At 46.2% G+C, this 26,951-nt stretch overlaps 1 protein-coding gene across 2 annotated transcripts in view; it reads left to right on the top strand.

The window, feature by feature from the left end:
- Positions 1–22,188, top strand: part of GRIK5 (glutamate ionotropic receptor kainate type subunit 5) — a 64,593-nt gene extending 42,405 nt beyond the window's left edge. For both annotated transcript variants that reach the window (XM_060693853.2, XM_087876864.1), the window contains 13 exons: positions 1,294–1,455; positions 2,866–3,018; positions 4,286–4,390; positions 4,948–5,055; positions 8,343–8,546; positions 11,098–11,211; positions 12,388–12,497; positions 12,825–12,998; positions 14,960–15,125; positions 16,897–17,122; positions 17,760–17,888; positions 18,793–18,914; positions 20,576–22,188. In XM_060693853.2, the coding sequence (XP_060549836.1) occupies positions 1,294–1,455; positions 2,866–3,018; positions 4,286–4,390; positions 4,948–5,055; positions 8,343–8,546; positions 11,098–11,211; positions 12,388–12,497; positions 12,825–12,998; positions 14,960–15,125; positions 16,897–17,122; positions 17,760–17,888; positions 18,793–18,914; positions 20,576–20,932 (2,130 nt within the window). In that variant the 3' untranslated portion in view covers positions 20,933–22,188. The remainder of the gene's footprint in view (positions 1–1,293; positions 1,456–2,865; positions 3,019–4,285; positions 4,391–4,947; positions 5,056–8,342; positions 8,547–11,097; positions 11,212–12,387; positions 12,498–12,824; positions 12,999–14,959; positions 15,126–16,896; positions 17,123–17,759; positions 17,889–18,792; positions 18,915–20,575) is intronic.
- Positions 22,189–26,951: the final 4,763 nt, after the last annotated feature.

Raw genomic sequence — 26,951 nt, 5'->3', positions numbered from 1 at the left:
TGTCAGAAGCCAGCTGGGAAGGTCACAAGTGGCAATCATATGACCCTCGGACTCTGCAATTGTTGTAAATACTATGTTTCCCCAAAAATAAGACAAGGTCTTATATTAATTTTTGCTCCAAAAGATGCATTAGGACTTGTTTTCTGGTTAGGTCTTATTTTGGGGGAAATACGGTACTAAAGACATCCATCTGCTGACAATCTTAACTGGGGCTTATTTTACGAGCATCCTGAAAAATCATGCTAGGACTTATTTTCTGGTTGGGTCTTATTTTCGGGGAAACAGGGTACATACTGGTTGCCAAGCACCCAAATTTGTATCACATAACTGGGGGGGATGCTGCAACGGTCGTAAGTGTGAGGACTTGTCGTAAGTCACTTTTTTTCAGTGTTGTTGTGACTTTGAACGGTCACTAAACGAAGGGTTGTAAGTTGAGGATTACCTGTAAGGACATCATTTAGTTTACTTTATTGTCATTGCACCTCGTACAACGAAATTAAATGCCATCTTCAGTGTACATTATACATAAAAAAAAATAAAACAAAAAGACACATCCTTCACATTCTATGCAATTGTATTGAAAACCCCTGCTATTGCATTAATCTTGCACTATACAGTAGAATTCAATATACTGTATTTTTCAGAGTATAAGACACACTTCCCCCACCTCCCCTAAACGAGGGTGAAAATTTGGGTGCATCTTATACACCAAATATAGACCTGCCCAGCCACTGGCCCCCAGAAAATGGGGCGCACGGAGGTGGCAATAGGCTATGGCAATCCCTGCAGCCTGAAACAGCTGGTCTTCGGGAAGGCCGATCCAACCGACAATCAGCTGCTTGTGCTAATCAGGCTGTGCTGAAGCTGAAATTGAAACGGGCTGTTTGCTGCAAGGAGGCAAATTGCTGGGAGGCAGAGGCAGATTTTTCTTTCTTGTTTTCCTCCCCAAAAAACGTAGGTGCGTCTCATAGTCCAGAGTGTCTTATACTCCGAAAAATATGGTAATTACTGCTCTGGGGTAGAAGTTGTTTTTCAGTCTATTTGTCCTTGTCTTTATTGTCCTGTACCATCTGCCAGATGGTAATAGTTCAAAAAAAAAAAAAATGAGATGGATCTTTAAGAATGTTTTGAAATTTCTGATGTTGATCTCTAGGTTCCCTTCCATGTTTCTCCTTCCTGTTCCTTGGCAGTCTCTCTTCTATAAGCCTTTGCCTAGTTTGACCTCAGTTGACCTTTTTGAATGTATGTTAAAGAGGAAGGTTCAGTCTACTAATATGTTCACCATCCTTCCAGGATTTTCCAATCTTGCACTTGGATGGAATTGTGGACGAACATTCCAATGTCTTGGGCTTCTCCATGTTCAACACCACACATCCTTTCTACATGGAATTTGTCCGCAGCCTCAACATGTCATGGCGAGAGAACTGTGAAGTCAATCCTTACCCAGGACCGGCGGTAAGTGTGACAACCCAGCATGAGGAAGGAGAGATGACTATACAGGTGCATCTGTGTGGAGGATTATCTAGCTCAGGGGTGTTAAACTCAAGGCCCGCAATCAGATTTGGCCCACAGGGCCGCCCTGGAAACAGTGAAGGATCAGCCTGCGATGCTTCTGCCAGCAAAAATGGGGCTCGGGAGGCTGCGATGGCCTTCTGCAACCTTCTGCCAGTGAAAAGGGAGCTCGGGAGGGCTGCACACGGTTCTCCCGAGCTCCGTTTTCGCTGGCAGAGCACTTGGGACACCGCAGGCGCCCCAACACAACTGACGTTGAGCTGGCCACACCCACCCTGGCCACACCCACCCATCCCCCAAGGTCAAACACAACCTTGATTCAGCCCTCAATGAAATCGAGTTTCACTCCCCTGATCTAGCTGAATAAGGAAGGACCACAGGATTTGGAAAGATTTGCTAGTCCTTAGTTTACAAATGGAGCTACAGACTAGCAATCACAGAATCATAATACTCCAGACTTGGCGACTTTAAGACTTGCGATACTTGATGTTGGGTTTGAGGAAAGATGGATTGTTGGGTTGAGGAATGAAGGATGTTGGGTTGAGGAAGGATGGGTTTTCGGCTTGAGGAACGAAGGATGTTGGGTTGAGGAAAGATAGATCGTTGGGTTGAGGAACAAAAGATGTTGGGTTGAGGAAAGATGGGTTTTCGGCTTGAGGAACGAAGGATGTTGGGTTGAGGAAGGATGGATTGTCAGCTTGAGGAATGAAGGATGTTGGGTTGAGGAAAGATGGATTGTTGGGTTGAGGAACAAAAGATGTTGGGTTGAGGAAGGATGGGTTTTCGGCTTGAGGAACGAAGGATGTTGGGTTGAGGAAGGAATGGATTGTCAGCTTGAGGAATGAAGGATGTTGGGTTGAGGAAGGATTGGATTGTCAGCTTGAAGAATGAAGGATGTTGGGTTAAGGAAAGATGGATTGTTGGGTTGAGGAACGAAGGATGTTGGGTTGAGGACAGATGGATTATTGAGCTGATGAACAAAGGATGTTGGGTTGAAGAACACAGCTGAAGTCATCCGAGAAGACATGGATTCTTAACTGCAGAGTTTTCTAACTGCTTCTAACTAAAATTATTTCTGTTCGGCTGAGCTTCAGGATAAACAGTCCTCCACTGTTGACTTGTAGAGATTGTTCAAGATCAGGTTGACTTCATCCTGGTGGAGCACATCCACGCTCACTATCTGACTCACCCAACCCGCCTCCCGTTCTGCAGAAGCACAGATGTTTTAGCGTGGTAGCCAAAGGAAGAATAGCTCTGGAAGAAAAGGGTAGCAAGGAGGTGCCTTTATCTGGGCCCCTCTCCCCCCCAAATGCCATAATTAGCAGCAGCTGAATTATTTTTGTTCCCCTCCAGCTATCAGCAGCTCTCATGTTTGACGCAGTACACGTGGTCGTGAGTGCCGTGCGGGAATTGAACCGTAGCCAGGAGATTGGGGTTAAGCCCCTGGCTTGCACATCAGCTAACATCTGGCAACATGGAACCAGCCTGATGAACTACCTGCGCATGGTGAGAGGCTGCTTCTCCTAGAATGACAGCTCCCTCCCCCATTTTTTTTTTTAAAGCAAAACAAAAACATGGAAATATGTGACATGGTTGTGTAAGCGTTGATGTCTGTCTTGTTAGATTTGCCCAAACGAAGGTCAGATGTTCTCAGTTGGAGCAAATACGCCAATTGCCCGCAGGTTCCCTAAGAGATATGTGGCCACTGACTTTTCTGCTCTTGCCAACAATGGATGGAAAATTTATCCAGTGAAGCGGATGTGCACAATTCAGTCACCAGAAATAAAACTATCCAAATTTAGCATTTGGGGTGAATCTGGCTGCCAATTTTGTTAACTGTGTTGTCTAAACGCAGCCAAAATGGGAGGGTGCCTGTCAGAGTCCTCCCCTCCCTTTTCAAAATTTGGCAAGGAAAAAAACAACAACCCTCAAAGGCTTATTTTACTACCACGTTTCTGTGGCACAATTTAGCACAGTGGTCTCCAAATATGGGCACTTTGAGATTTGTGGACTTCAACTCCCAGAATTCCTCAGCCAGCCATTCCTCAGCCAGCCGGACTATCCAGTGTCCTAGGTCAGTGGTCTCCAAACATGGACACTTTTTGTGGACTTCAACTCCCAGAATTCCTCAGCCAGCCAGATCATCCAATGTCCTAGGTCATGGCTCGCTGAGGAATTCTGGGAGTTGAAGTTATCAGAATATTCATGACTGGGAAGACATGGTAACAAGGTCAGCCAATGAATAGACATAGCAACTGGGTCAGCCAATGAGAGCTGTTTGGAAACAGAAACTTAAGCAAGAAATCTGGGCGTGGCTTTGGTATTAAGCTCTGAGCTCTGAAGCTGCAAACTAGTCTGTCTGCTGAATTGGAACTAAAACTACTCTGTGTTTTTTCTTGTAACTGCTACGTTGGAAGAATCTGCTATTGGTATTGTACATTTATCTTCATGTGTTATTATGTATATAAAGAAGTTAATGAATCCTGCTGCATCAGTCTGCCTGTGCGTGCTTTCTGGATGTTTGATTTCTGCAACAAACTCTGACAGAAGTCCACAAGTCTTAAAGTGCCTGTGTTTTGGAGACCACTGACCTAGGACATGGGATAATCCCCTTCCTTATTTGGGCGATGAAGAGATCCAGAGTTCTCCCTTCTCCCTGTAATTTACAACTTGTGAGCCAGTTTTGGCTGTGCCTCACTCTCATTCTCCTGTGTTTTTCTCTCTGTCTTCTTCGATTTGCACCCCATTCCTCTGTCTCTCCATCCCTGGCTAGGTAGAGTATGACGGGCTGACGGGACATGTGGAATTCAACAGCAAGGGTCAAAGAACCAATTATACCCTGAGAATTCTGGAAAAAGGACGACATGGACACCGGGAGGTAAGAGGACTAGATTTTGAGTTTAGAATGCCCTGTTTGTGCAAAGATTACAGATAGTCCTCGACTTAACAACCATTTGTTTAGTTGCTGTTCAAAGTTACGACGGCACTGGAAAAAAAGAGATATTGTCAGGTGTGCTTCCTTCAAAGTCCAGGAAAGAATGACCCAAACTCCATTGTTTATAGAGAAAGGTACTTTTACTAGAAAATGAAGTGACTTAGTGACTTTCACACTTAGTGATCAAAATTTGGACGCTTGGCAACTGTCTCACATTTATGACATTTGCAGTGTCCCGGGGTCACGTGATCCCCTTCTGCGACCTTCTGACAAGCAAAGTCAATGGGGGAACCAGATTCACTTAATAACGGTGTTAGACACTTGGCAACCGCCATGGTTCACTTCCTTGCCACGACTGTGGGATGGGATGAGACTCACTTAACAGCTCTCTGGCTTAGCGACTGAAATGTTTGACTCAATTGTGGTCGTAAGTCGAGGACTGCCTGTGTACAGGATAAATCTAGCAAGAAACCTATAACTCCGGGCTTCTTTCTCAACAGATTGGGGTGTGGTACTCTAACAAGACCCTTGCAATGAATGCCACAACGTTGGATATCAATGCCGCAGAGAGCCTGGTCAATAAGACGCTAGTGATCACCACCATCTTGGTAAGTGCCCTCCTCCTTGTCTTCTTCTTAGTGGCATTTCTTCATCTTTTGAAAAGCAGGCTTGAAATGGTTGTGCAGGTGACTTGGTTAAAGTCAACCAAGGATGCAAAGGATGACTGGGGGCCCTTGGAGTTGTGAACACAAGGGAATGGTAGCTTGTTTAAGTGTTCCATGTGTGAAAGAGAGGGTCCTACTGTCAAGCCTGAATTTTACTTGGGTATGGGATTTGTAATGGGTGGCATTACTTGGAGCCTGACACCTACAGCAAAAATTTCCTCTTTCCTGTTTGGTGGTTCCTTGATTCATTCACAGACCCCTTCGAAGATGATTGTGAAAGGTGAATAACAGAGTTGGAAGGGCCCTTGGAGATCTTCTAGTGTGCAACCCCCCACTCAGGCAGGAAAACCCTATACCAGTGATGGCTAACCTTTTTGTCATCATGTGCCAGGAGTGGGGGAGGGAGGGGGTGGTGTGCACGCATGCCCACATCCATAATTCTATGCGCCCCGACCCTGCACATATGCATGCAACCCCCCCCCCATGCTCTCCCCCCAGCTCCTGGCACGCAATGGCCTGATAGGCCCGTTTTTCTCTCTCACCAGGCTCCAGAGCCTTTCTAGGAGTCTGGGGAGGGCAAAATGGCCTCCCCCCCCGGAAGCCTTCCAGAGGTTGGAAATGGCCCGTTTGCCAACTTCCGGTGGGGCCAGAAGGCCCATTTTTTGCTGTCCCCAAGCTCCAGAGCCTTTCTAGGAGTCTGGGGAGGGCAAAAACGGCCTTCCCCATCCCCCTGGAGGCCAGAAACGGCCTGTTTGCCAACTTCCAGTGGGACCATCACGGCTCTATACCATTCCAGACAAATGGTTGTCCAATCTCTTCTTAAAAACTTGGAGCGCCCACAACTCCTGAAGGCAAATTATTCCACTGGTTAATTGTTCTCACCGTTAATATATTTTGCCTTAGTTCTTCTCTCCTTGATTAGTTTCCATCCGTTGCTTCTTGTCCTGCCCTCTGGTGCTTTGGAGAATAGCTTGACTCCCTCTTCTTTGGGGCAGCCCCTGAGATATTGGAACGCTGCTCTCATGTCACCCCTAGTCCTTCTTTTCATTAAACTTGACAACATCATCATCATCATCATCATCATCATCATCATCATCATCATTATTATTATTATTATTTATTGAATTTATATCCCACCCTTCTCCCCGAAGGGACTCAGGGCAGTGAACAGCCGAAAATTAAAATAACATACAATATAAAAGTTAAGATAACTAAAAATAAATTAAATTAATCGGCCTCCCAATTTAAAACCCCAAGCTATACAATTAAAAAACTAACCCATAAAACCTATTCAGGCCAGGCCGGCTTGCTGAAATAAAAACGTCTTCATACCCAATTCTTTTTTTTTTTTATTTTATTTTAATTTGATTTATATGCCACCCTTCTCCGAAGACTCAGGGCGGCTTACAATGTGCTCAGCAATAGCCTTCATACTTTTGTATATTTATACAAAGTCAGCTTATTGCCCCCACAAACTGGGTCCTCATTTCACCTACCTTAGAAAGGATGGAAGGCTGAGTCAACCTTGAGCCTTGGCGAGATTCGAACCCTGCAGTAATTGCAGGCAGCTGGTCTTAATAAGCTTAATAACAGGGTGCCTTAAACCCCTGTACTACCAAGGCTCTTTTGGTAGTACAATTCTTGAAGTTGTTGTTCATATATTTTAGCCTCCGGTCCCCTAATCATCTTTGTTGCTCTTCTCTGCACTTTTTCTAGAGTCTCCACATCTTTTTACATAGTGGCATACCTCCCTTTACATAGCGAAGACTTCCTCCATATCAGTTTGGAGTTAGTTCTTCACTTCCAAGAAAATAGTTGAAACCGCTGCTCGAAATGGTTAAACTCCTCCGGCTCATCTTAGGGATGGTGAAAATGGGATGGCGGTTTTGATGGGTAAACAATAATTAATGTTTGGCATGTACTTCCCTACAATGGACTGATGACAAGTGTGCTTCAGTTGAGGAGGAAGAAGAAAAAAAAAAGAATTAGGCAAATTAATGAAGAGCCGTGATTGCGATTGTGATTTTCATGCACAAAAGAGGTGCCCGTCCTTCTGCGTATGAGTGGGTACAGAGAAACAAAAGGCGCAGATTGTTGGGTTGTTATGATGTGCTGTTGTTGAACCTCTGTAGGGATGGGGCTGGTTCCTCTAACCCTTCGTCAGAATAGAGGCAGGGAGCCAGGCGCTCTTGAGCTAATTTCAGAAGTGCTCTGTAAGTGGTCAGGACAGATATCTGGGGAAAAACTATGGCTCCTTTCTCTAGCAGGCTGATGAATGGGAAGGGAAAGAGAGAAACAGAGGAAGAGGGAAGGGATGGGAAAGAAGGAATAATAATCCCATCCTCTCATGGCCATGAGATAGCATCTGACCGATAGCTCAGAGAGTCAGCTTGGCCTAGTGATTAAGGTGCTGGCCTATAAACCAGGAGACAGTGAGTTCTAGTCCTGCCTTAGACATGAAAGCCGGCTGGGTGACTTTGGGCCAATCATCAGGAGACTTTGAGTTCTAGTCCCGCCTTAGGCATGAAAGCTGCTGGGTGACTATGGGCCAATCACCGGGAGACTGGGAATTCTAGTCCCGCCTTAGACATAAAAGCCAACTGGGTGTCTTTGGGCCAGTCACACACTCTCAACCCAACCACCTCACAGGGTTGTTGTGGGGAAAATAGGAAGAAGGAGGAATATTATGTATGTTTGGGTTTGGGGTTCTCCTATCAAAAATATGTCATATCTTGAGGACGGTTGCCTGTTATCTACTAGCTCAAGGGTCTTCACACTTGGTAACTTTAAGATTTCTGGACTTCAACTCCCAGAATTCCCCAGCCAGCACATGCTAAGGGAAAGGGAAAGGGAAAGGGAAAGGTTCCCCTCGCACATATGTACTAGTTGTTCCCGACTCTAGGGGGCGGTGCTCAACTCTGTTTCAAAGCTGAAGAACCAGCGCTGTCCGAAGACGTCTCTATGGTCATGTGGCCGCCATGACTAAATGCCAAAGACGCATGGAACCCTTTTCCCGTCCCACCAAAGATGGTCCCTATTTTTCTACTTGCATTTTTTACCTGCTTTCGAACTACTAGGTTGGCAGAAGCTGGGACAAGTAATGGGAGCTCACCCCGTTACGCGGCACTAGGGATTCGAACCGCTGAACTGCCGACCTTTCTATCGACAAGCTCAGCGTTTTAGCCACTGAGCCACCGTGTCCCTACCTCATATTATATCTTGGCTTACAGGAGAACCCCTACGTGATGCGTCGGGCAAACTTCCAGGAACTGTCCGGTCCAGCACAGTATGAAGGCTTCTGCGTGGACATGCTTCACGAGCTTGCCGACATCCTTAAGTTCCGTTTCCAGATCAAACTGGTGGATGATGGGCTTTACGGGGCTCCTGAACCGAATGGGTCTTGGACCGGCATGGTGGGAGAACTCATTAACAGGGTAAGGCTGTTAGGAATAGCCCAGCCTTCTTATGTTTTTTTTCTCCCCTACAAAAATTTCCATTAACCAGACAGATCTTAACAGTGAAATTGTATGTGGAAAGCATGCAGAAGTTGGTTTTAGGAACTAGGCTTGGAATCTTACTAGAAGACAGGGGTGGGCTTCAAAAATTTTAGCAAGGAGTTAGAAAAGATGATAGGAAGACATGTAGATTTTAAACCTGAATTGTTTTTATTAGGCGTAATATCAGAAAAACTTGATAAGAAAAGTATGTAATATTTATTTTATTTATTAGTCATATTTCTATGCTGCCCACTCTCCGAGGACTCTGGGCGGCTTACCCCAAAGACAGTATACTAAATAGCATATTGCCCCCAACAATCTGGGTCCTCATTTTACCCACCTCGGAAGGATGGAAGGTTGAGTCAACCTTGAGCCGGTGAGATTTGATCCACTGATCGGCTGAACTATCAGTCAGCTGAAGTAGCTGCAGTACTGCACTCTAACCACTGCGCCACCTCGGCTCTCTATATTATTATAATATTACATATCTTAGCAGCGAGGATTGTTTTCGCGCAATGTTGGAAAAATGAAGATGTACCACGAGACGAAGAAATAGTCAAGAAGATGCTAACTAGATTGTGAAGAAGTGGATAGATTGACACTGAAAATGAAACAGAAAGAGGATGCAGAATATTATCAATCATATTATTACATATATAATATCAAAAATATTATTCATTTTACCAATGATTGGAAAAAAGGGGTGGAGACTAAGAATGTAATATGCATTGTTAAGCAAATGAAATACCCAGACAACACGATGTTTATTAAGCACTAAGAAACGCATTTGATAGAAAATCAATATAAAGAAAGGAAGCTCTGTGCAGCCACAGAAAAACGGTAAATAAAGAGACGGCAGAAGAGAGACCGTGGGTCAGATCTGATAACAGCTCCCTGCAGATAGAAAGCTATTTTGCTAGCAGGCTTGGCTGCGATATTTTCTCAATGATGAAGAGCTGATGCTGGTTTGTTGTTTGCTTTTTGCTTTTATCCCAAAAGAGAGAAACAAAAAAATGGCATCTCTGCTTCTAAGATCTGAATGGGTTAGACCACAACTGAACATTTGTTTGTGGGTGCACTTAGCAAAGTGCATGGAAAGGCTGTCTACAAAATGACTCACAATTACTCAGAGCCAGATCTGGATTCAAACATTTGGATAAGAAAGCAGCAAGGAGATATTTTCTTGTTGTCTCTCTCTCTCTCTGCCAGTTTTGTAGTGGTTTTTGAGGTTTCTGCAAGCAAGATCTGGTAGCTCAGATCAATCATCCTCTTTTAACGACCCCCATAATCCCTTGTGGGGTGGAGTCTGGGCAACTGAACGGAGCTGAGTGTTTACTGGCCGGATGCCCTCCCTGTCGCCAATGCAGAGTTATTTTTTTTTCAGCAGATATATATCCTCAGTGTGCCCAGCGAGAGAAATATCTGCCTTTACCTAGGATCGAACTCACAGCCTCCTGATTGTGAGGCGAGAACTCCGCCTCTAGGCCACCGCACTTGGTAGCTCAGATCAATGGAGTTAAAATAATCAGAGGATTTACAGATAATCCTTGACTTACAATATTCATTTAGTGGCTGTTCAGATTACAATGACGCCCTAAAAAGCTAAGTATGACTGTTTGTCACACGACTGTTGCAGCATCCATTTTACGCCCTTTCTTGTCACAGTTGTTAAGTGAATCACTGCCGTTGTTAAGTTAGTGATACAGTTGTTAAGTGAGCCTGGCTTCCTCATTGACTTTGGCTTGTCTGGAGGTCGCAAAAGGTGATCCACATAACCCCGGGGCACTGCAAGTGTCATAACTATGAGTCAATTGCCAAGCATGTGAATTTTGATGAACGGCCGTAAGTGTGAAGCAAGGAGATAAGTCACTTTTTTTCAGTGCCGTTGTAACTTCGAACAGTCACTAAACGAACTGTCGTAAGTCGAGGACAATCTGTAGTCTTTGCTTGAGTTCCAACCAAGAGTGGGCTGCTGGGGGTTCGCAGGGGTTCGGGAGAACCTCTAGCAAAGATTCTGTGCAGTTCGGAGAACCCCCAAATCCCACTCCTGACTGGCCCTCCCCCACTCCTCCCCTCCCAGGAGTCCCCACGTGGCCCGTTTTGGATGCAGGTAAGTGCAGAGTGTGCACGGAGGTTCAGGGAGGGTGAAAAACGGGCCTACCCGAGGTTTCAGGAAGGCCGGAAACACACCCTTTTTCGGCCTCCAGAGGGCCTCCGGGGCCTGGGGAGGCCATTTTCACCCTCCCGGATGCTTGAGGAAAACCTCCGGAGCCCAGAGAGGGCAAAAATGCACCTCCCCTGCCATGGTGCAGGAGGCCGACTAGGCCACGCCCACCATGGCCACGCCCACCCAGCAACCGGGCAGAGAACCCCTTGCTAAAATTTTTGAAGCCCACCCCTGCTTCCAACCAGCCAATGAAAATGTAGAGAGCAGCAGGCGTCACTCGGTGGACGTGACAGTGACGTTCCCTGTGCTTTGCTTTTCCAGAAAGCCGATCTGGCGGTGGCTGCCTTCACCATCACAGCTGAACGGGAGAAGGTCATCGACTTCTCCAAGCCTTTCATGACTTTGGGAATCAGCATCCTGTACCGTGTACACCTGGTAGGCACAACTCCGTCTTCAAGTGGAGGGAAGGAGAGATCATTAGTTCTACTGGGACAAGACGTTGTTGTCAGGTTTCGATGTCATCTCAAATAAATTGCACTCCCAAACAATTAATCGTTGCTGAAATATTCCATTTATTGAGTACGACAGATCTGGCCCCGACTTTGTCGTAGCCGATACTAACCCTCTGACCCCCAAACCCTTCCCTTTCCGTTCCCCAATTCTCATCTTCTCATTGGCCATCTTCCAAGTCAGTCTCCCCAGCTTCTGACCACACCCCACAGGAATGTTCCCCCCCACATCCCATCTCCTAGGGGATATTATCTACAGAGAAAATAAGTAGGTGAAAAGTCAAGTCTCATCTTTTTATGGCAGCATCAGAATGCTGACATTTGTAACGAAATTGCACCTAGTAAATATAATGCTGCATTTATAATGCAGGACTTTCCTCAGCTTGGAAACTTCCAGATGTATGGAACGCAACTCCTAGAATTCCCCAATCAGCCCGGAATTCTGAAACGAAGTCCAGCCATAGAGAAGCAGTTTGGTGCAGTGACTAAGGACACTGGACTAGAAACCAAGGCACTGGGAGTTCTAGTCCTGGCTTGGACACCAAGTTAATGGGGTGACTTTGGGCCAGTCACTCTTTCAACCTTAGGAAGAAGGCAATTGCAAATTATTTCCAAAATCCCCCCTCCCAAATCCCAAAACAGTGCCAGGACTTTGGAGGTACACACCAGGGGTGAAATGCTACCGGTTCAGATCGGTTCAGCCGAACCGGTAACGATGGCGGCGGGTGGTTCGGAGAACCGGTAGCAATGGCAGTGCTAGGCTCTGCCCAACCGCCCGGTCGTCATTACTTCCTGAGAAAGAGAGAGAGAGAGAAAGGGAGAGAGGGAGAAGGGAGAGAGAGAGAGAGAAAGGGAGAGGGAGAGAAAAAAGGGGAGAGAGAAAGGGAGAGAGAAAGGGAGAGGGAGATAGAGAGGGAGAGAAAAAGGAAGAGAGAGGGAGAGAGAAAGGGAGAGAAAGAGAGGAAGAGATCCACACATCTGGAAGTTGGTACGTTTGGGGAAAACGTATTGAATGCAACACACTCTTTGGAACGATGCTCGATATTAGGAAATTCAGAAATGCTTCAGTGAACCTATTCTAATCTTTTTTTTTTCTTCATAGGGACGCAAACCGGGGTATTTTTCCTTCCTTGACCCCTTTTCCCCAGCAGTTTGGCTTTTCATGCTTCTTGCCTATCTCGCAGTTAGCTGCGTCCTCTTTCTCGCTGCTCGGTAAGTCCTACCTATGAGAGATTCATCCTAGACTTAAGGCAGAGGTGGGCTACTGCCGGTTCAGATCGGTTCGAGCGAACCAGTAGTTGCGACCCACGAATGCGCCCACCCACCCGCCCCAGTGCGCAAGTCATTCCACTGATTAATTGTTCTCACTGTCAGGAAATTTCTCCTTAGTTCTAGGTTGCTTCTCTCCTTGATTAGTTTCCACCCATTGCTTCCTTGTCCTGCCCTCGGGTGCTTTGGAGAAGAGCTTGACTCCCTCTTCTTTGTGGCAGCCCCTGAGATATATGAGATAAATGAGATAAATGTTTCTTCCTTCCACAGGCTAAGCCCTTACGAATGGTACAACCCTCATCCTTGTCTCCGGGAGCGTCATAACATCCTGGAAAACCAGTACACGCTGGGAAACAGCCTCTGGTTCCCAGTCGGGGGTTTCATGCAACAGGGATCAGAAATTATGCCCCGAGCTCTTTCTACCCGTTGTGTCAGTGGTGTCTGGTAAGGAACTGTATGATTAACAACCAAGCCGACTTGGAGAGAGAAATTGTGCAGAGGAAAGCTGCGCAACTTTTTCCCCACCCACCGAAAAGACGGCATGGCGTACAGGCAGTCCTCGACTTACGACCACGATTGAGCCCAACATTACTGTTGCTAAGTGAAACATTTGTTGAGGGAGTTTGGCTCCATTTTACGACCTTTCTAGCCACAGTTGCTAAGCCAACCACTGCCGTTGTTAAGTTAGTCACATGATTGTTAAGTGAAGCTGGTCAGAAGGTCGCTTCTAGGCTCCCTTAAAGAGCAGGAAGCAGAGACTTGGTCCCGGCAAAACCCCTTTTATTTACATGACGGTGAATTCCTTTCATTCACAGTCAGCAAGGGCTATCCAAACAGTTTTTCAAAAGAATATTTATCAACACAGGCCTTATCTCGCTTGGAAGGCTGCCAGGTAACTAGTTTCCAAAGGTAGTACAAGGCAAAACTCGGCACTGAGTCTCTCAGAGTCACAGAATGAAGGAATTGTTTCCTGCAAAAGCCCCCTCCCCGTTCCCTCCTCTTTTGTTTCCTATGGGAGGGGCCAATCACCTCCAAGGTGTGGCTTTACTCCCAAGTAAACCCTGCTTTCTAAGTTGTTCTTGTCTTCTGGGAGCTCTGCGCATGCGCACACTCATGGGACGGGCTCCAGCTATTCCTCTGCCTCGCTGCTGTCTAGCTCCCTCTCTGCCTCCGATGCAGAGCCCTCGTCCGAGCTTTCCCCAGCCCCCACGACTGGCTCATATTCCTCCCCAACCTCCTCACTGTCCGATTCCACTGCCAGCTCTGCTGGCGGGCAACAACACTCGCAAAAGAGATCACATAATCCCAGGACGCTGCTTGTCAGGGAGGTCGTCAAAGGTGGGATCACGTAACCTTGGCAGGGACGCTGCAACCGTCATAAATGCAAGTCCATTGCCAAGCATCTGAATTTTGATGACGTGACCATAGGGATAGTGTCATAAGTGTGAAAAACTTAAGTCACATTTTCCAGTGCTGTTGTAACGTTGAATGGTCACTAAGCAAACCGTTGTAAGTTGAGGACTGCCTGTATTTAATTTGCAACAGGTTTGGAAAAATCACAACCACCTTATCTTCTACCTACTTTGAAATATTTTAATGTCTAGGGAGGATGATGGTGATGATTGTTGTTGTTTTTCCCCAATCTGGAACACTGTCACCTCTTAAATGCATCATGCCAGCACCTACAGATTTCAACATTTTTTTAAAAGAATACTAATGAGGTTTGCAATCCTTAATTGGTAGCTTAATTGGCACTAAAACTTTAGCTGATTAATCAGTGGGGAGCATTTTTAATTGGTGAGAACAACACTTCATCTGTGGGATGGTACATTAAGGGCATATTGGTTTTGGCATGTTGATGCAATAGGCAATAATTTTTCTTTTTTAAATGATGATTTCCAAGAAGGAATATTGGTATATATCGGAGTGTAGCTTGTCGTGTCTTTCCTTTAAAAATCTCAATAACGTTTACCGATTTATAATTATAAGTTTTAGCGACGTCCAACTTTGAGTTATCCGTTAGGAGCAGATTATGGGCCACAATTGAACCCAAAATTTCCGTTGCTAAGCGAGTCAATGGTTAATAATAAATAAATAAATAATAATTAATAAATCAAATAAATCAAATAAATAAATAAATAAATAAAACTGAGCTTTGCCCCATTTGATGACCTTCCTTGCCACCATTGTTAAGTGAATCACTGCAATTGTTAAGTTAGTCACACGGTTGTTAAGTGAATCTGGAAAGATTTGCGACCGCAATCTTAGGAGACACATCTAAAGAGGCGGACTGCCAAAACTTGTTCATGAATTAAAAGTTGGAGATGAAAAGTAGAGATTTTTTTTCCTTGTCTTTATCTAAAAAAAATTAAAAAATCAAACTGGGTTTCGTTGTTGTGATAAAGGTGGGCCTTCACGCTGATCATCATCTCCTCCTACACGGCAAACCTTGCGGCCTTCCTCACCGTGCAGCGCATGGAGGTGCCGATAGAATCGGCGGATGACTTGGCCGACCAAACCAACATTGAATACGGCACCATCCATGCCGGTTCCACCATGACCTTTTTCCAGGTGAGTGTCATTTTCTCTTTTTCCTTGCACAGCTGGGGCTGCTGAGAGCTGTCTCCTCTAAACCCCTCCCATCGTAGGTGACGGAGGCTACCGGGTGGCTGGGCATGGCAGAGTTTTTGTAGTTTCCCCCCCCCGAAGACGTGAAAAATTGCAATAAAATAAAATAAATAAAATAAAAACTGATGTTGACTACTGTAATAGCTCTCCACTGCCTCCATGTGTCAGTTCTGAAGGCCATCCTTGTACACCTCTGTGGTGTTTTGATGAGGGCATTGCTTTCTGCTTGATTGTTTGTCTGGTATTCATTCCTTCTTATCTGGGTGTAGGCTGCCAGAGAGGGTGCGTTCTGGACTTTTTTTGTTTGTTTCTTTCTTTCTTTGGTTGTTTATGGTCTCTTTCGAATGGTGTGCAAAGGTGGTGTATCTCTATGTGTCTGTTAATGGCTGATTTGCCTGAATGACAAGTTTCCAGGAATTTCCTAATGGTTTTGGGATTTTTGCTTGGTCTAGGAAGCTCACACTTTCCCAGTTGAAATAATGGTTGAGTCTGTCTATTGACCAGTCTTCTCTTCTCTTCTCTTCTCTTCTCTTCTCTTCTCTTCTCTTCTCTTCTCTTCTCTTCTCTTCTCTTCTCTTCTCTTCTCTTCCCTTCCCTTCCCTTCCCTTCCCTTCCCTTCCCTTCCCTTCCCTCCCACCTAACTCCACCCCACCCCACCCCACCTTCCACTCCCTTCCTCTCTTTCCTTTCCTTCCTTTCCTTCCCTTCCCTTCCTTCCTTCCTCCTCCCTCCCTCCCTCCCTTCTTCCCGCCTTCCCTTCCTTCCTTCCTTCCTCCCTCCCTCCCTCCCTTCCTTCCTTCTTCCCTCCTTCTTTTCCTTCCTTTCCTTTCCTTCCTTCCTTCCTTCCTCCTCCCTCCCTCCCTCCCTCCCTTCCTTCTTCCCGCCTTCCTTTCCTTCCTTCTTCCCTTCCTTCCTTCCTTCCTTCCTCCCTCCCTCTCTTCCCTCCTTCTTTTCCTTCCTTTCCTTTCCTTCCTTCCTTCCTTCCTCCTCCCTCCCTCCCTCCCTCCCTTCCTTCTTCCCGCCTTCCTTTCCTTCCTTCTTCCCTTCCTTCCTTCCTTCCTTCCTTCCTTCCTTCCTTCCTTCCTTCCTTCCTTCCTTCCTTCTGGCAACCTGTATCCATAGTAACAGCAGCCGTCTCTACTCCGAGAGACATTAACGAAGGGAAATCAATCATCAGACAAGGTGGCAGGCCTTGATGACAGAAAAGGAAAACCTACACCTGCTTTGCTCAGATCTCTGAAAATTGTTTTTTTTTTTTAATCCTGATCCAAAAAGCCTAGCTTGCTGCAAGTCTGCAAGGCCATAGTTATTTTTAACAAGGAGGCCGGCTTGGCCTTGCCATGTTTAAAAAGCTTGGCTTGTATAATTTGGGTTTTTTTTTTTTAAAAAAAAAACAAGTTTCTTAAAAGCTGCCTTTCTTCTCTGGTTCTGCCACAGCAAAAAAGGCTCCTGATTTTAATGATAAGCCGAAGCAAACCGAGACCAATTTCCCCCCCCCCTCCCAATTTTGAGGGATGCCTATTTGTTGGGAAGATAAACTAGAGAGGCAGGAGAAGAAATCCATGTCTCTGTTATAAATTGGAAAAAGTTTGCATGGAGCAGTTAGTCAACAAACAATAAAGACACAGAGTCATTCTACTACCCTGTGCCTGAAAAAAAGTCCTTCTGTCCCGTTGAGGCTCCTGATGTTTTGTCCCTCTCTCTTCCCAATCAGAATTCTCGCTATCAAACTTACCAGCGCATGTGGAATTACATGCATTCAAAGCAACCGAGTGTCTTCGTGAAGAGCACGGAAGAAGGAATTGCTCGGGTGCTGAATTCGAAATATGCCTTTCTTTTGGAGAGCACGATGAATGAATATCACCGGAGGCTCAACTGCAACCTTACCCAGATCGGGGGGCTACTAGATACCAAGGGCTATGGCATCGGAATGCCCTTGGGTGAGCAGTAGTAACTGGCTTGGCTTGGAGGAAGAGGAGGAGTGGGAGGAGGAAGAGGACAAAGAGGAGGAGAAAGAGAGAGAGGAGGAGGAGGAAGAGGAGGAGGAAGAGGAGAAAGAAAAGGAAGAGGATGAGGAAGGGGAGAAGGAGGAAGAGGAGGAGGAAAAGGGGGAGAGGAAGAGGAGAAGAAGGAGGAAGAGAAGAAAGAAGAGGAGGAAGGAGAGAAGGAGAAAGAGGGAAGAGGAGGACGAGGAGGAGGAAGAGGAAGAGGAGGAAGGGGAGGAGGAGGAGAACAAGGAGGAGAAGAAAGAGGAAAGAGGAGGAGGAAAAGGAGGAAGAGAAGGAAAAAGAGGAGGAAGGGGAGGAGGAGGAAGAGAGGGGAAGAGGAGGAGGAAAAGGAGAAGGAAGAAGAGGAGGAGAAAGAGAGGGAAGAGGAGGAAGAGGAGAAAGCAGGAAGAAGAGGAAGGGGAGAAGGAGGAAGAGAGGGAAGAGGACGAGGAGAAAGAGGGTAGGGGTAGGGGGAAGAAGACGAGGAAGAGAGGGAAGAGGAGGAGAAGGACAAGGACAAGAAGGAGAAGAGGAGGAGCAGGAGGAGATGATAGAAGAAAGCTGATTTGCCCTCCTCATCCTCCCGCAGGTTCTCCATTCCGGGATGAGATCACCCTGGCCATTCTGCAACTGCAGGAAAACAACCGATTGGAAATCCTGAAACGCAAATGGTGGGAAGGAAGCAAATGCCCCAAAGAGGAAGATCACCGGGCCAAAGGTCAGAGGTTAACCAATAGTAGAAAACATTAACATTCGTTAAGTGAGTCTGTCCCATTTGACGACTTTTTTTTTTTTGCCACAGTTGTTAAGTGAATCATTGGCGTTTGTTGAGTTGGGAACATGGGGGGGGTGTTAAGTGAATTTGGATTCCCCGTTGACTTTGCTCGTCAGAAGGTCGCAAAAGCGGATCACGTGATATGATCCCGTTGCCAACTGCCTGAATTTTAATCATGTGATCCTGGGGATGCTGCAACGGTTGTAAGTGTAAAAAAACAGTCATAAATCACTTTTTTGTCAGTGCTGTTGTAACTTTGAGCAGTCACTAAATGAACTGCTTGTAAACCGAGGACTACCTCTATTTCATGGTAGGGTTTGTTTTGCAATCCCAGATGTAATTTTGCAAAAGCGGCCTCTTGTGGCCATACAGTAGATTGCAGGCAGGAAAAGCTCGAACTGCCAAGAGGTGCCTTATCGTACCAAAGTTGCCATTGCAGCTTTGAACAGTCACTAAACAAACGGTTATAAATTGAGGACCACCTGTGCTCCCTTCCCGGAGGGGCATAAGCATCTATGCTCAGGGGTCTCCTATCCTTTTTTTTTTTTTTAATTTGATTTATATGCCGCCCTTCTCCGGAGACTCAGGGCGGCTTAAAGTGCATTAAGCAATAGCCTTCATACTTTCGTATGTTTTATACAAAGTCAGCTTATTGCCCCCACAAACTGGGTCCTCAATTTACCTACCTTAGAAAGGATGGAAGGCTGAATCAACCTTGAGCCTGGCGAGATTCGAACTTACTTTAATTGCAGACAGCTGGTGTTAAATTACAGTGCTTAGTCTGCAGAGCTATCCAGGCTCCTTGCCTAACAACTTGTATCATTTCACACGTGTTCCTTTACTCCAGGGTTGGGTATGGAGAACATTGGAGGAATATTTGTGGTGTTGATCTGTGGACTCATCATCGCTGTCTTTGTGGCTGTCATGGAATTTGTGTGGGCCACGCGGCGCTCGGCGGAGCACGAAGAGGTGAGTGAAACTGGGGATGGTGGCAGCGAGAGGGGAGAGAATGGAGGGAAGCCAAGGCTAGGAAAATGAATGAAGCCTTACGTGCTTATTATCTATCTGTCTGTCTATCTATCTATCTATCTATCTATCTATCTATCTATCTATCTATCATCTATCTATTTATCTATCTATCTATCTATCATCTATCTATCTATCTATCTATCTTTCTATCTATCTTTCTATCTATCTATATCTATCTATCTATCTATTTATCTATCTATCTATCTGTCATCTATCTATCATCTATCTATCTATCTATCTATCTATCTATCTATCTATCTATCTATCCATCCATCCATCCATCCATCCATCCATCCATCCATCCATCCATCCATCTATCTATCTATCTATCTATCTATCTATCTATCTATCTTGTATGCCGCCTTTCTCCAAAGACTCAAGGCAGCTTACAATGCATTAAAAACCATATATAAAAACATTAAAAATTAAAACATTAAAAACAATTAAAACCCATTCATGGCCGGATCTCGCCAAGACGCAACAGCGAGATCAACGGCCCCAGGCCTGCTGGAAAAGCCAGGTCTTCACCCCTTTTCGGAAGGCCAATAGGGTGGGGATGGTCCAGACCTCAGGAGGTAACTGGTTCCAGAGAGCTGGGGCAGCCACAGAGAAGACCCTCCCCCGCGGGCCCACCAGCCGGCATTGTTTAGCTGACGGGACCCGGAGGAGACCAACTCTGTGGGATCTTACCAGTCGCTGGGAGCTATGCGGTAGAAGGCAGTCTTGAAGATAACCTGGCCCTAAGCCATGTAGGGCTTTAAAGGTAATAACCAACACCTTGAATTGTGACCGGAGACCAATAGGGAGCCAGTGCAGCTCACGGAGAATTGGTGTAATGCGAGGGTACTTAGGTGCACCCACGACAGCTTACAGATCTCTTACAAATTAACAGATTTGAAAGGGACCTTGTAGGTCATCTAGTCCAGCCCCCCACCCAAGCAGGAGACCTTACACCAGGGGTGTCAAACTCGTGTCCTCACGGTGTCATCATGAGACATATCGGGACTTTCTCCCCCCCTTCGCTAAATCAGGCGGGGGCAGGGCCAGCACATGACGCATTGGGCCCGCGGGCGGTGGGTTTGAGACCCCTGCCCTGCCCCCTTTCTGACACATGGCAGTCCCATCTCTTCTTGAAAAAGAGCCTTGGTAGTACAGTGGTCTAAGGCACCCTGTTATTAAGCTGGTTATTAAGACCTGATGCCTGCAATTACTGCAGATTCGAATCTCGCCAAGGCTCAAGGTTGACTCAGCCTTCCATCCTTTCTAAGGTAGGTGAAATGAGGACCCAGTTTGTGGGGGCAATAAGCTGACTTTGTATAAAATATACAAAAGAATGAAGGCTATTGCTTAACGCACTGTAAGCCGCCCTGAGTCTCCGGAGAAGGGCGGCATATAAATCAAATTTAAAAAAAATAAAAAAGTGATGAAGCTCCCACAGCTTCCTACTTCTTCGCAACCAGGCTTAAGCAGAGAAGGAGCTGAACCACAAAGATCTTGCCGAGCCACAATTAGAAGTGTCAAAGGAGATGAGGCGTGTCTGTGACAAAAAGGTCCCTTTGAACTCTGCTATTCTGACTGTTCTCCTTTTCAACCTCCTGCAGATCTCGGTTTGTCAAGAGATGCTGAGGGAGCTACGTCACGCGGTTTCTTGCCGCAAGCCGACTCGCTCCCGACGGCGACGGCGTCACTACCCCATCCGCGGGGGCCTTTCGCTGCGATCTGTCCGGGAGATGCGCCTCAGCAACGGCAAACTCTATTCGGGGACTTTAGTGACAGAACCAGGCCCTCAGCGCCTGCTGGAAGACCCCCCCAGGCCTTGTACCCACGTCCGCATTTGCCACGAGTGCCGGCGCATCCAGACTCTTCGGGGAGCTCCCCCACCGCCCCGGGGGCCCCCGCCGCCTGAAGAAGGCACTCCACGGAGGGGAGCCCCCCGCGAACTCAACGAGCAGGAGTGACCGCTCCCTGCCCTAGCTTTTGGGCCCCCTCCTTGTTGACCTTGCCTTCGCTCGCTGGCGGAGGTGCCTCCAGTTAAGAGATGTACGCTATGCGTATGCCCTGAACGAGGGACCCAAAACTGGGAGGATCCACCCAGCCCCACACAGGGACCCTTGCCCTTGGGGGCTGCGGAGGTTTGCAGCTCTCCTTCCAAGTGGCCTGGAGAAAGTAACCCACCTACTCGTTCCAAAATACAAGGGAGGGGGGGTTTCCCCTTTTTTTTGTGTCACCCTCCTTCTATGAGAATGAGGTACTCATGCCTGGTCCGTTCCTCCTTCTCCCCCTCGCTCTCCATCCCCGTCCCCCCCCCAAATTTCACCTTTGGGTGGGTGGTTCCATGGTCCCTGTTTGGGCCACAAGAAAATAGCAAAGCCGTGTTGTGGGAAGGAGAAGAGATCCCGAAACTTATCTACTTTTCAAGAAGAATTTTCTCCTCTAGGCCGTCCTCCATGTTTTCTGGAAACTCTGGCCTCCCTCCAGCTCATCCCGGCCCCTCCACCTTCTCTCAAGACAGCTTTGTGCTGGACGCCCCCACCCCACCCTGTTCCATCAACCTCTGGAGGATGTGCTCAACAGATGTACTGGAGGTCAAAGGAACCTGTGGCTCAGGAACGCTGTGGGGTATGACCCTCCAGTTATGGGGAGGGGTGGGAGAGGGGGAGGTAGGGTTCCCACTCCTGAAATCACCCACCCACCCACCCCACCAGAAAGCACACGTAGCTCCAAGTCACTCCCAAGCTCAGCTGAGTATGGTTTGTTGGGTTGTGTGGACAAAATAAGCATCCGGACACTAAGGTTAAGCTCGGAATCCGCTCAGATTGTCTTTGAAGAAGTCAGGGGACCCAGTGGATTCCACACACGGAGATCCCAGAACCAAGAACGTGAAGGAGCAGTTGAAAGAAAAGAGCAGAGGTGACCAACAAACCAACTTTGGAAGGGGAGAAAATTAACAACACCGGATGTTTCCTTCCCCCAAAAAGGGGGGGGGGAAGATAAGTGGGTCTGTGGAACTGCGTCCTCACAATTATCTTGTCTGTCTTTTTTTAATTTTTGTTTCATTCTTCTTCTTTTTTTTTTTCCTTTTGGGATAAATTTCTATAGAAGCCAAAACAAAAACAAAAAAACAAAACAAAACAAAACAAAACAATATCTGGAGACTTTAGTGACAACCCCAAAAGACAAAATAAATGTGAAAATACTTGGTTCTTTTAAGTGAGTGAATGGGAGAGGAGGGTTTTTTTTTATGGTGTTTGTGAGAGTTCCCTACGCTTGTGGTGCAGTCACAGGTGTGTATATATATACACACCCACACACACATACATGGGGCAGGAGAGTATTCACTGCATAATTCGCTTTTTCCCCCTCTTAAGTATACAGGAATTCATGAAAAGAAGGGTGGAAAGAATGAACTAAAGTTGAGAAAGCTTTATGGGGGTGGATGGATCTATTTTTAAAAAATATCCCAATGTGTTGGGATATTTTTATGTCCCAGGCAGGACAAGAAGCAACGGGTGGAAACTGATCAAGGAGAGAAGCAACCTGGAATTAAGGAGAAATTTCCTGAGAGTTAGAACAATTAACCAGTGGAACGACTTGCTTCCAGAAGTTGTGAATGCTCCATCACTGGAGGTTTTAAAGAAGAGATAGGAGAACCATTTGTCTGAAATGGTCTAGGGCAGTGATGGCGAACCTTTTTGGCACCGAGTGCCCAAACCGGAATGTGCGTGCATGTGCGCGCCGGCTAGATCAGTGGTGGGTTTAAAAAATGTTTACTACCGGTTCTTTGGGTGTGGCGTGGCTTGGTGGGCATGGCAGGGGAAGCATACTGTTCTGTCCCCCCACCTCACATAGGCAGACACACGAGCAAAAGACGTCTACCAGTAATTTATTTTTACAAGCTGACCTGAATCCTTCGGCAGATAAAAGTTCTGGCAGCTACTTTCCGAATGCCTGCCAAGTTTCTTATCACCTCTAGAAACAGGAGTCGGCGTATCTGTAGTCCGTTGCTGGGGCAACCAAGAGTTCACAAGGCACAAAAGAGTAGTCAGAAGTCATTCACAAACTCCAAGCCTTAATTCCGAAAAATATCCCATCCGAAGCTCACAATATGCAGTTTTTGTCCGTCACAGAATCTACTGAAACCTACCTCTGGTGTGCACACACAGGAGCGCAAGAAACAGGAAAAGCAGGTCACCTGGTGGTGTTCGGGTTATTGCCACGCATGTGCCTGTGAAGAGCAGCTGGTTGGTGCGCATGCGTGTGCCGGAAACCGGAAGCTCAACTTCCTAGTACGCCAGGGAGCTGCTTTTCCGGTTTCCACCACTCCTGCCTGCGCAAAGACCAGCTTGGGGGTGCACATGTGTGCGTTGGAATCCGGAAGAGCAACGGGCGATGGCTGGCGTGCCCAGAGAGATAGCTCTGCGTGCCACTTCTGACACGCATGCCATAGGTTTGCCATCATGGTCCTAGCAGGTTGTCCAAAATTATGATTATGAGGGAAAAACGGCCGTTTTCAGACATGATGTTCTGTCTGGGATATCCATCAAGAGAAAAAACAAACCCTTCATTTTTTAAGCCATTGATTTTAGTCAGCTCGCCGGGTTCTCATTTATGTTCTTTACTTAGCAACAGGGACATTTTTATGGATTGACACTATTGATTTGGCACAGCTATTATTTACAATTAAAGAATACTTCTGTAAAAGATAAGAGTACATTTTTTCCCCACCCCCACTGTCTTTGGAGGGCACGCTGTGGCTAAATTTATTATTTGGTCCCATATAAAGACATGATTTCAGCAGGGGTTTTCTAATGGCTTATTTTTCATCATTTTTCCTGCCTTCCATTTCTTTGGTAGCAAAAAAGGTAACCCTTGACCCCACTTTTTAAAATGTTCATTTTCAAATAAAACCTTGTGGATTCTGCGTTTATTTTAGGTTCGTCGGTTCAAATCTCAATTCGGCTTTATTTATCGGGGTCTGCAGGAAGTCCTCGGCTTACGACCCCAAAATTTCTGTTGCTGAATGAGACATTTCTTACGTGATTTTTGCTCCCTTTCTCATCACGTGACTCCGGGACACTGCCATCGTCATAAATATGAGTCGATTGCCAAGCGTCTGACGAATTTTGATCTTACGACCATGGGGTTGCTGCAGTGGTCGTGTGAAAACCGGTCATCAGTCACTTTTTTTCAGTCCTGTTGTAACTTCAAACGGTCACTAAACGAATAGTTGTAATGCTTAAGTTTATTATGGCTACCCATCCATAGCACCTCAAACTACTTTAATGCCTTCAGACGTTGTGGGTGCTTCATCACTGGAGGATTTTAAGAAGAGATGGGACAGTCCCTTGTCTGAAATGGTACAGGATCTCCTGGTTCAGCAGGGGGCTGGACTAGAAGACCTCCAAGGTCCCTTCCGCAGCTATTCTGATTCAAATAATGTGTGAAGTACAGCTTTGATTTCCAAAGCCTCCTTGCAATACTAACATCCTGACACCAGGTGGCAGAGTCTTCCTGAAATGGAATGGATTCTCCTAAAAAAACAGTATTTTTTCTCCCTTCTGAAAAAAAAACCTCTTGTGAATCATATCTACATATTTAGTTCAATTGCTAAACCGGTAATTTAGGTTTTTCCAGGTTTCAGTACAGAATATTCCTTCTCTCTCATTTTCCTGGTTCAAGTGTATCTTTTTTTTTTTTTTTACATTATATCTTTAAAAAAAACAAACAAACTCACTGACCTCATTTGGCAAGAGCTTGGCCCCAATTTGCATCACAGAAGCCTCCGATAGTCTGAGGACAGATTATCCACTGTACCAGCAGCCCTTTGCAAATCAAATTATACTAATCTGAGGTTCAGAGGACACACTAGATCAGGCTAATAGGGGATTGGAGAGTGCATGAATCAGGGCACCATTTGCTCCTCCTAAAATACAGTTATTTAATTTGGGCAAAAAAACCAACAAACCCACATCCTATGAATGAAACCCTGGTTTTCTGCGAAGCCCAGGATCTAGCTTAAAACAGGTTGTGTAGAAGTAGACCACAGTCTGAAAGAGTGCCGAGCGAGGATTGCAAAGACGGCTAGAAGAAGGAAGCCAAATCAATGTTTGATTTCCTCAGAATAAATTGATCAGATCCGGAGGGGGAAAAAAACTGAAACAAAACAATATTCAGGTCAGTTCAAGGTTTTACAGATGCTTCTAAATTCAAAAGCTTTTCACTTACTCCCCATCAGCTATATTTTAAAGGCTCCAGGCAGGGGCAGGTGGGGAAAAAAAAGTATAATGGTTATTATTCCTAACCTCCCTAAAACAGATGCTGCTGTTTTAATTTCCCACAATGCCTCTGAGCAACACTGCCTGAAAAGAATTTTGGGAAATGAAAATGGTGGGTCTTGTTTACTCCCATGGGGGGAAAAAGTGATCCCTCTCAGTGTTTTTATTGGTGTTGATAAACATGGATCTATTCAATACTGTCAAGGAGCAAAATGGTTCCATGCCTTTCACAACAGAGCAGCAGAAACAGCTCCAGCTGGTACAAGTAAGTAGAATTTGCTGACACGTTTTACTTTCTAGATTTATATTCCACCTTTACTTATTTATTAGAGTGCTACACCACCCATCTTACTTTATAAGGCCTTGGTAAGGCCACCCTTGGAATATTGCATTCAGTTTTGGTCACCATGATGTAAAACAGATGTGGAGACTCTGGAAAGAGTGCAGAGAAGAGCAACAAAGGTGATTAGGGGACTGGAGGCTAAAACATATGAAGAACGGTTGCAGGAACTGGGTATGTCTAGTTGAATGAAAAGAAGGACTAGGGGTGATATGATAGCAGTCTTCCAATATCTCAGGGGCTGCCCCAAAGAAGAGGGAGTCAAGGTATTCTCCAAAGCACCAGAAGGCAGGACGAGAAGCAATGGATGGAAATTAATCAAGGAGAGAAGCAACTTAGAACTAAGGAGAAATTTCCTGACAGTGAGAACAATTAATCAGTGGAACAACTTGCCTCCAGAAGTTGTGAATGCTGCAACACTGGAAGTTTTTAAGAAGATGTTGGATAACCATTTGTCTGAAGTGGTGTAGGGTTTCCTGCCTAAGTAGGGGGTTGGACTAGAACAGGGGTCCCCAACCTTTCGGACCTCAGGGACCATTAAATCCCATAATTTTAAATCCCACGGACCACTAATATGATCTGCCTAATGACTGGCTGGGTGGGCATGGCTAGATGGTCATGTGACTGGGTGGGCGTGGCCAACTCGATGTCACTCATGTCACTCATGTCACTCACCCTCCCCTCCCAGCCACTCCTCACCTCCCCACCTGAGCTCCTTAGGGCCCCCACAGGGAGGAGTTGTTGGAGCTAAGCAGCCACCATGAGAAAAAGTTGGCAAAACAGCTCAGTTCAAATTGGATCTGACCGAGAAGGAGGCTCAGCAGAAGCACCTCACTGAGGACTAGGAGCATAGGCTTTCCAGGCAGAGGGAAGACCTGCGGGAGTGCAAGGCCAGGTACCGGCACCTGGAGGCTCAGCGGGCTGAGATGGTCATCCAGTTCCAGGCCATGATGCAGTCCCATTGGAACGAGGCCCTCCGGCTCTTTGCCACCAGCGGTGCTTCCCTCCAGCCTTCGCCCAAAGCCCCACACCAGGAGGCTGAAGCAGACCCCAAGTCGGAATTTCTGCCCCCAACTCCGACCCTCACAAAAAGAGAGGGAGAGACTCTCTGCAGTAACACAAACATTCATTGCATGTATCTGGCCCGTGGGCCAAAGTTTGAGGACCCCTGATTTAGTGCAATATAAAAAATGCAAATAATTTTTCTGTGGACCACCAAAATTTTCTCATGGACCACCAGTGGTCCATGGACTACCAGTTGGTGATCGCTGGACTAGAAGACCTCCAAGGCGACTTCCAACTCTGTTATTCTATTCTATTCTATTCTATTCTATTCTATTCTATTCTATTCTATTCTATTCT

This window comes from Pantherophis guttatus, chromosome 10 (assembly GCF_059756535.1).
Source record: "Pantherophis guttatus breed Tessera chromosome 10, ASM5975653v1, whole genome shotgun sequence".
NCBI lineage: Eukaryota > Metazoa > Chordata > Lepidosauria > Squamata > Colubridae > Pantherophis > Pantherophis guttatus.
The sequence above is the reverse complement of the archived record's forward strand: the minus strand, read 5'-3'. Positions and strand labels throughout refer to the sequence as shown.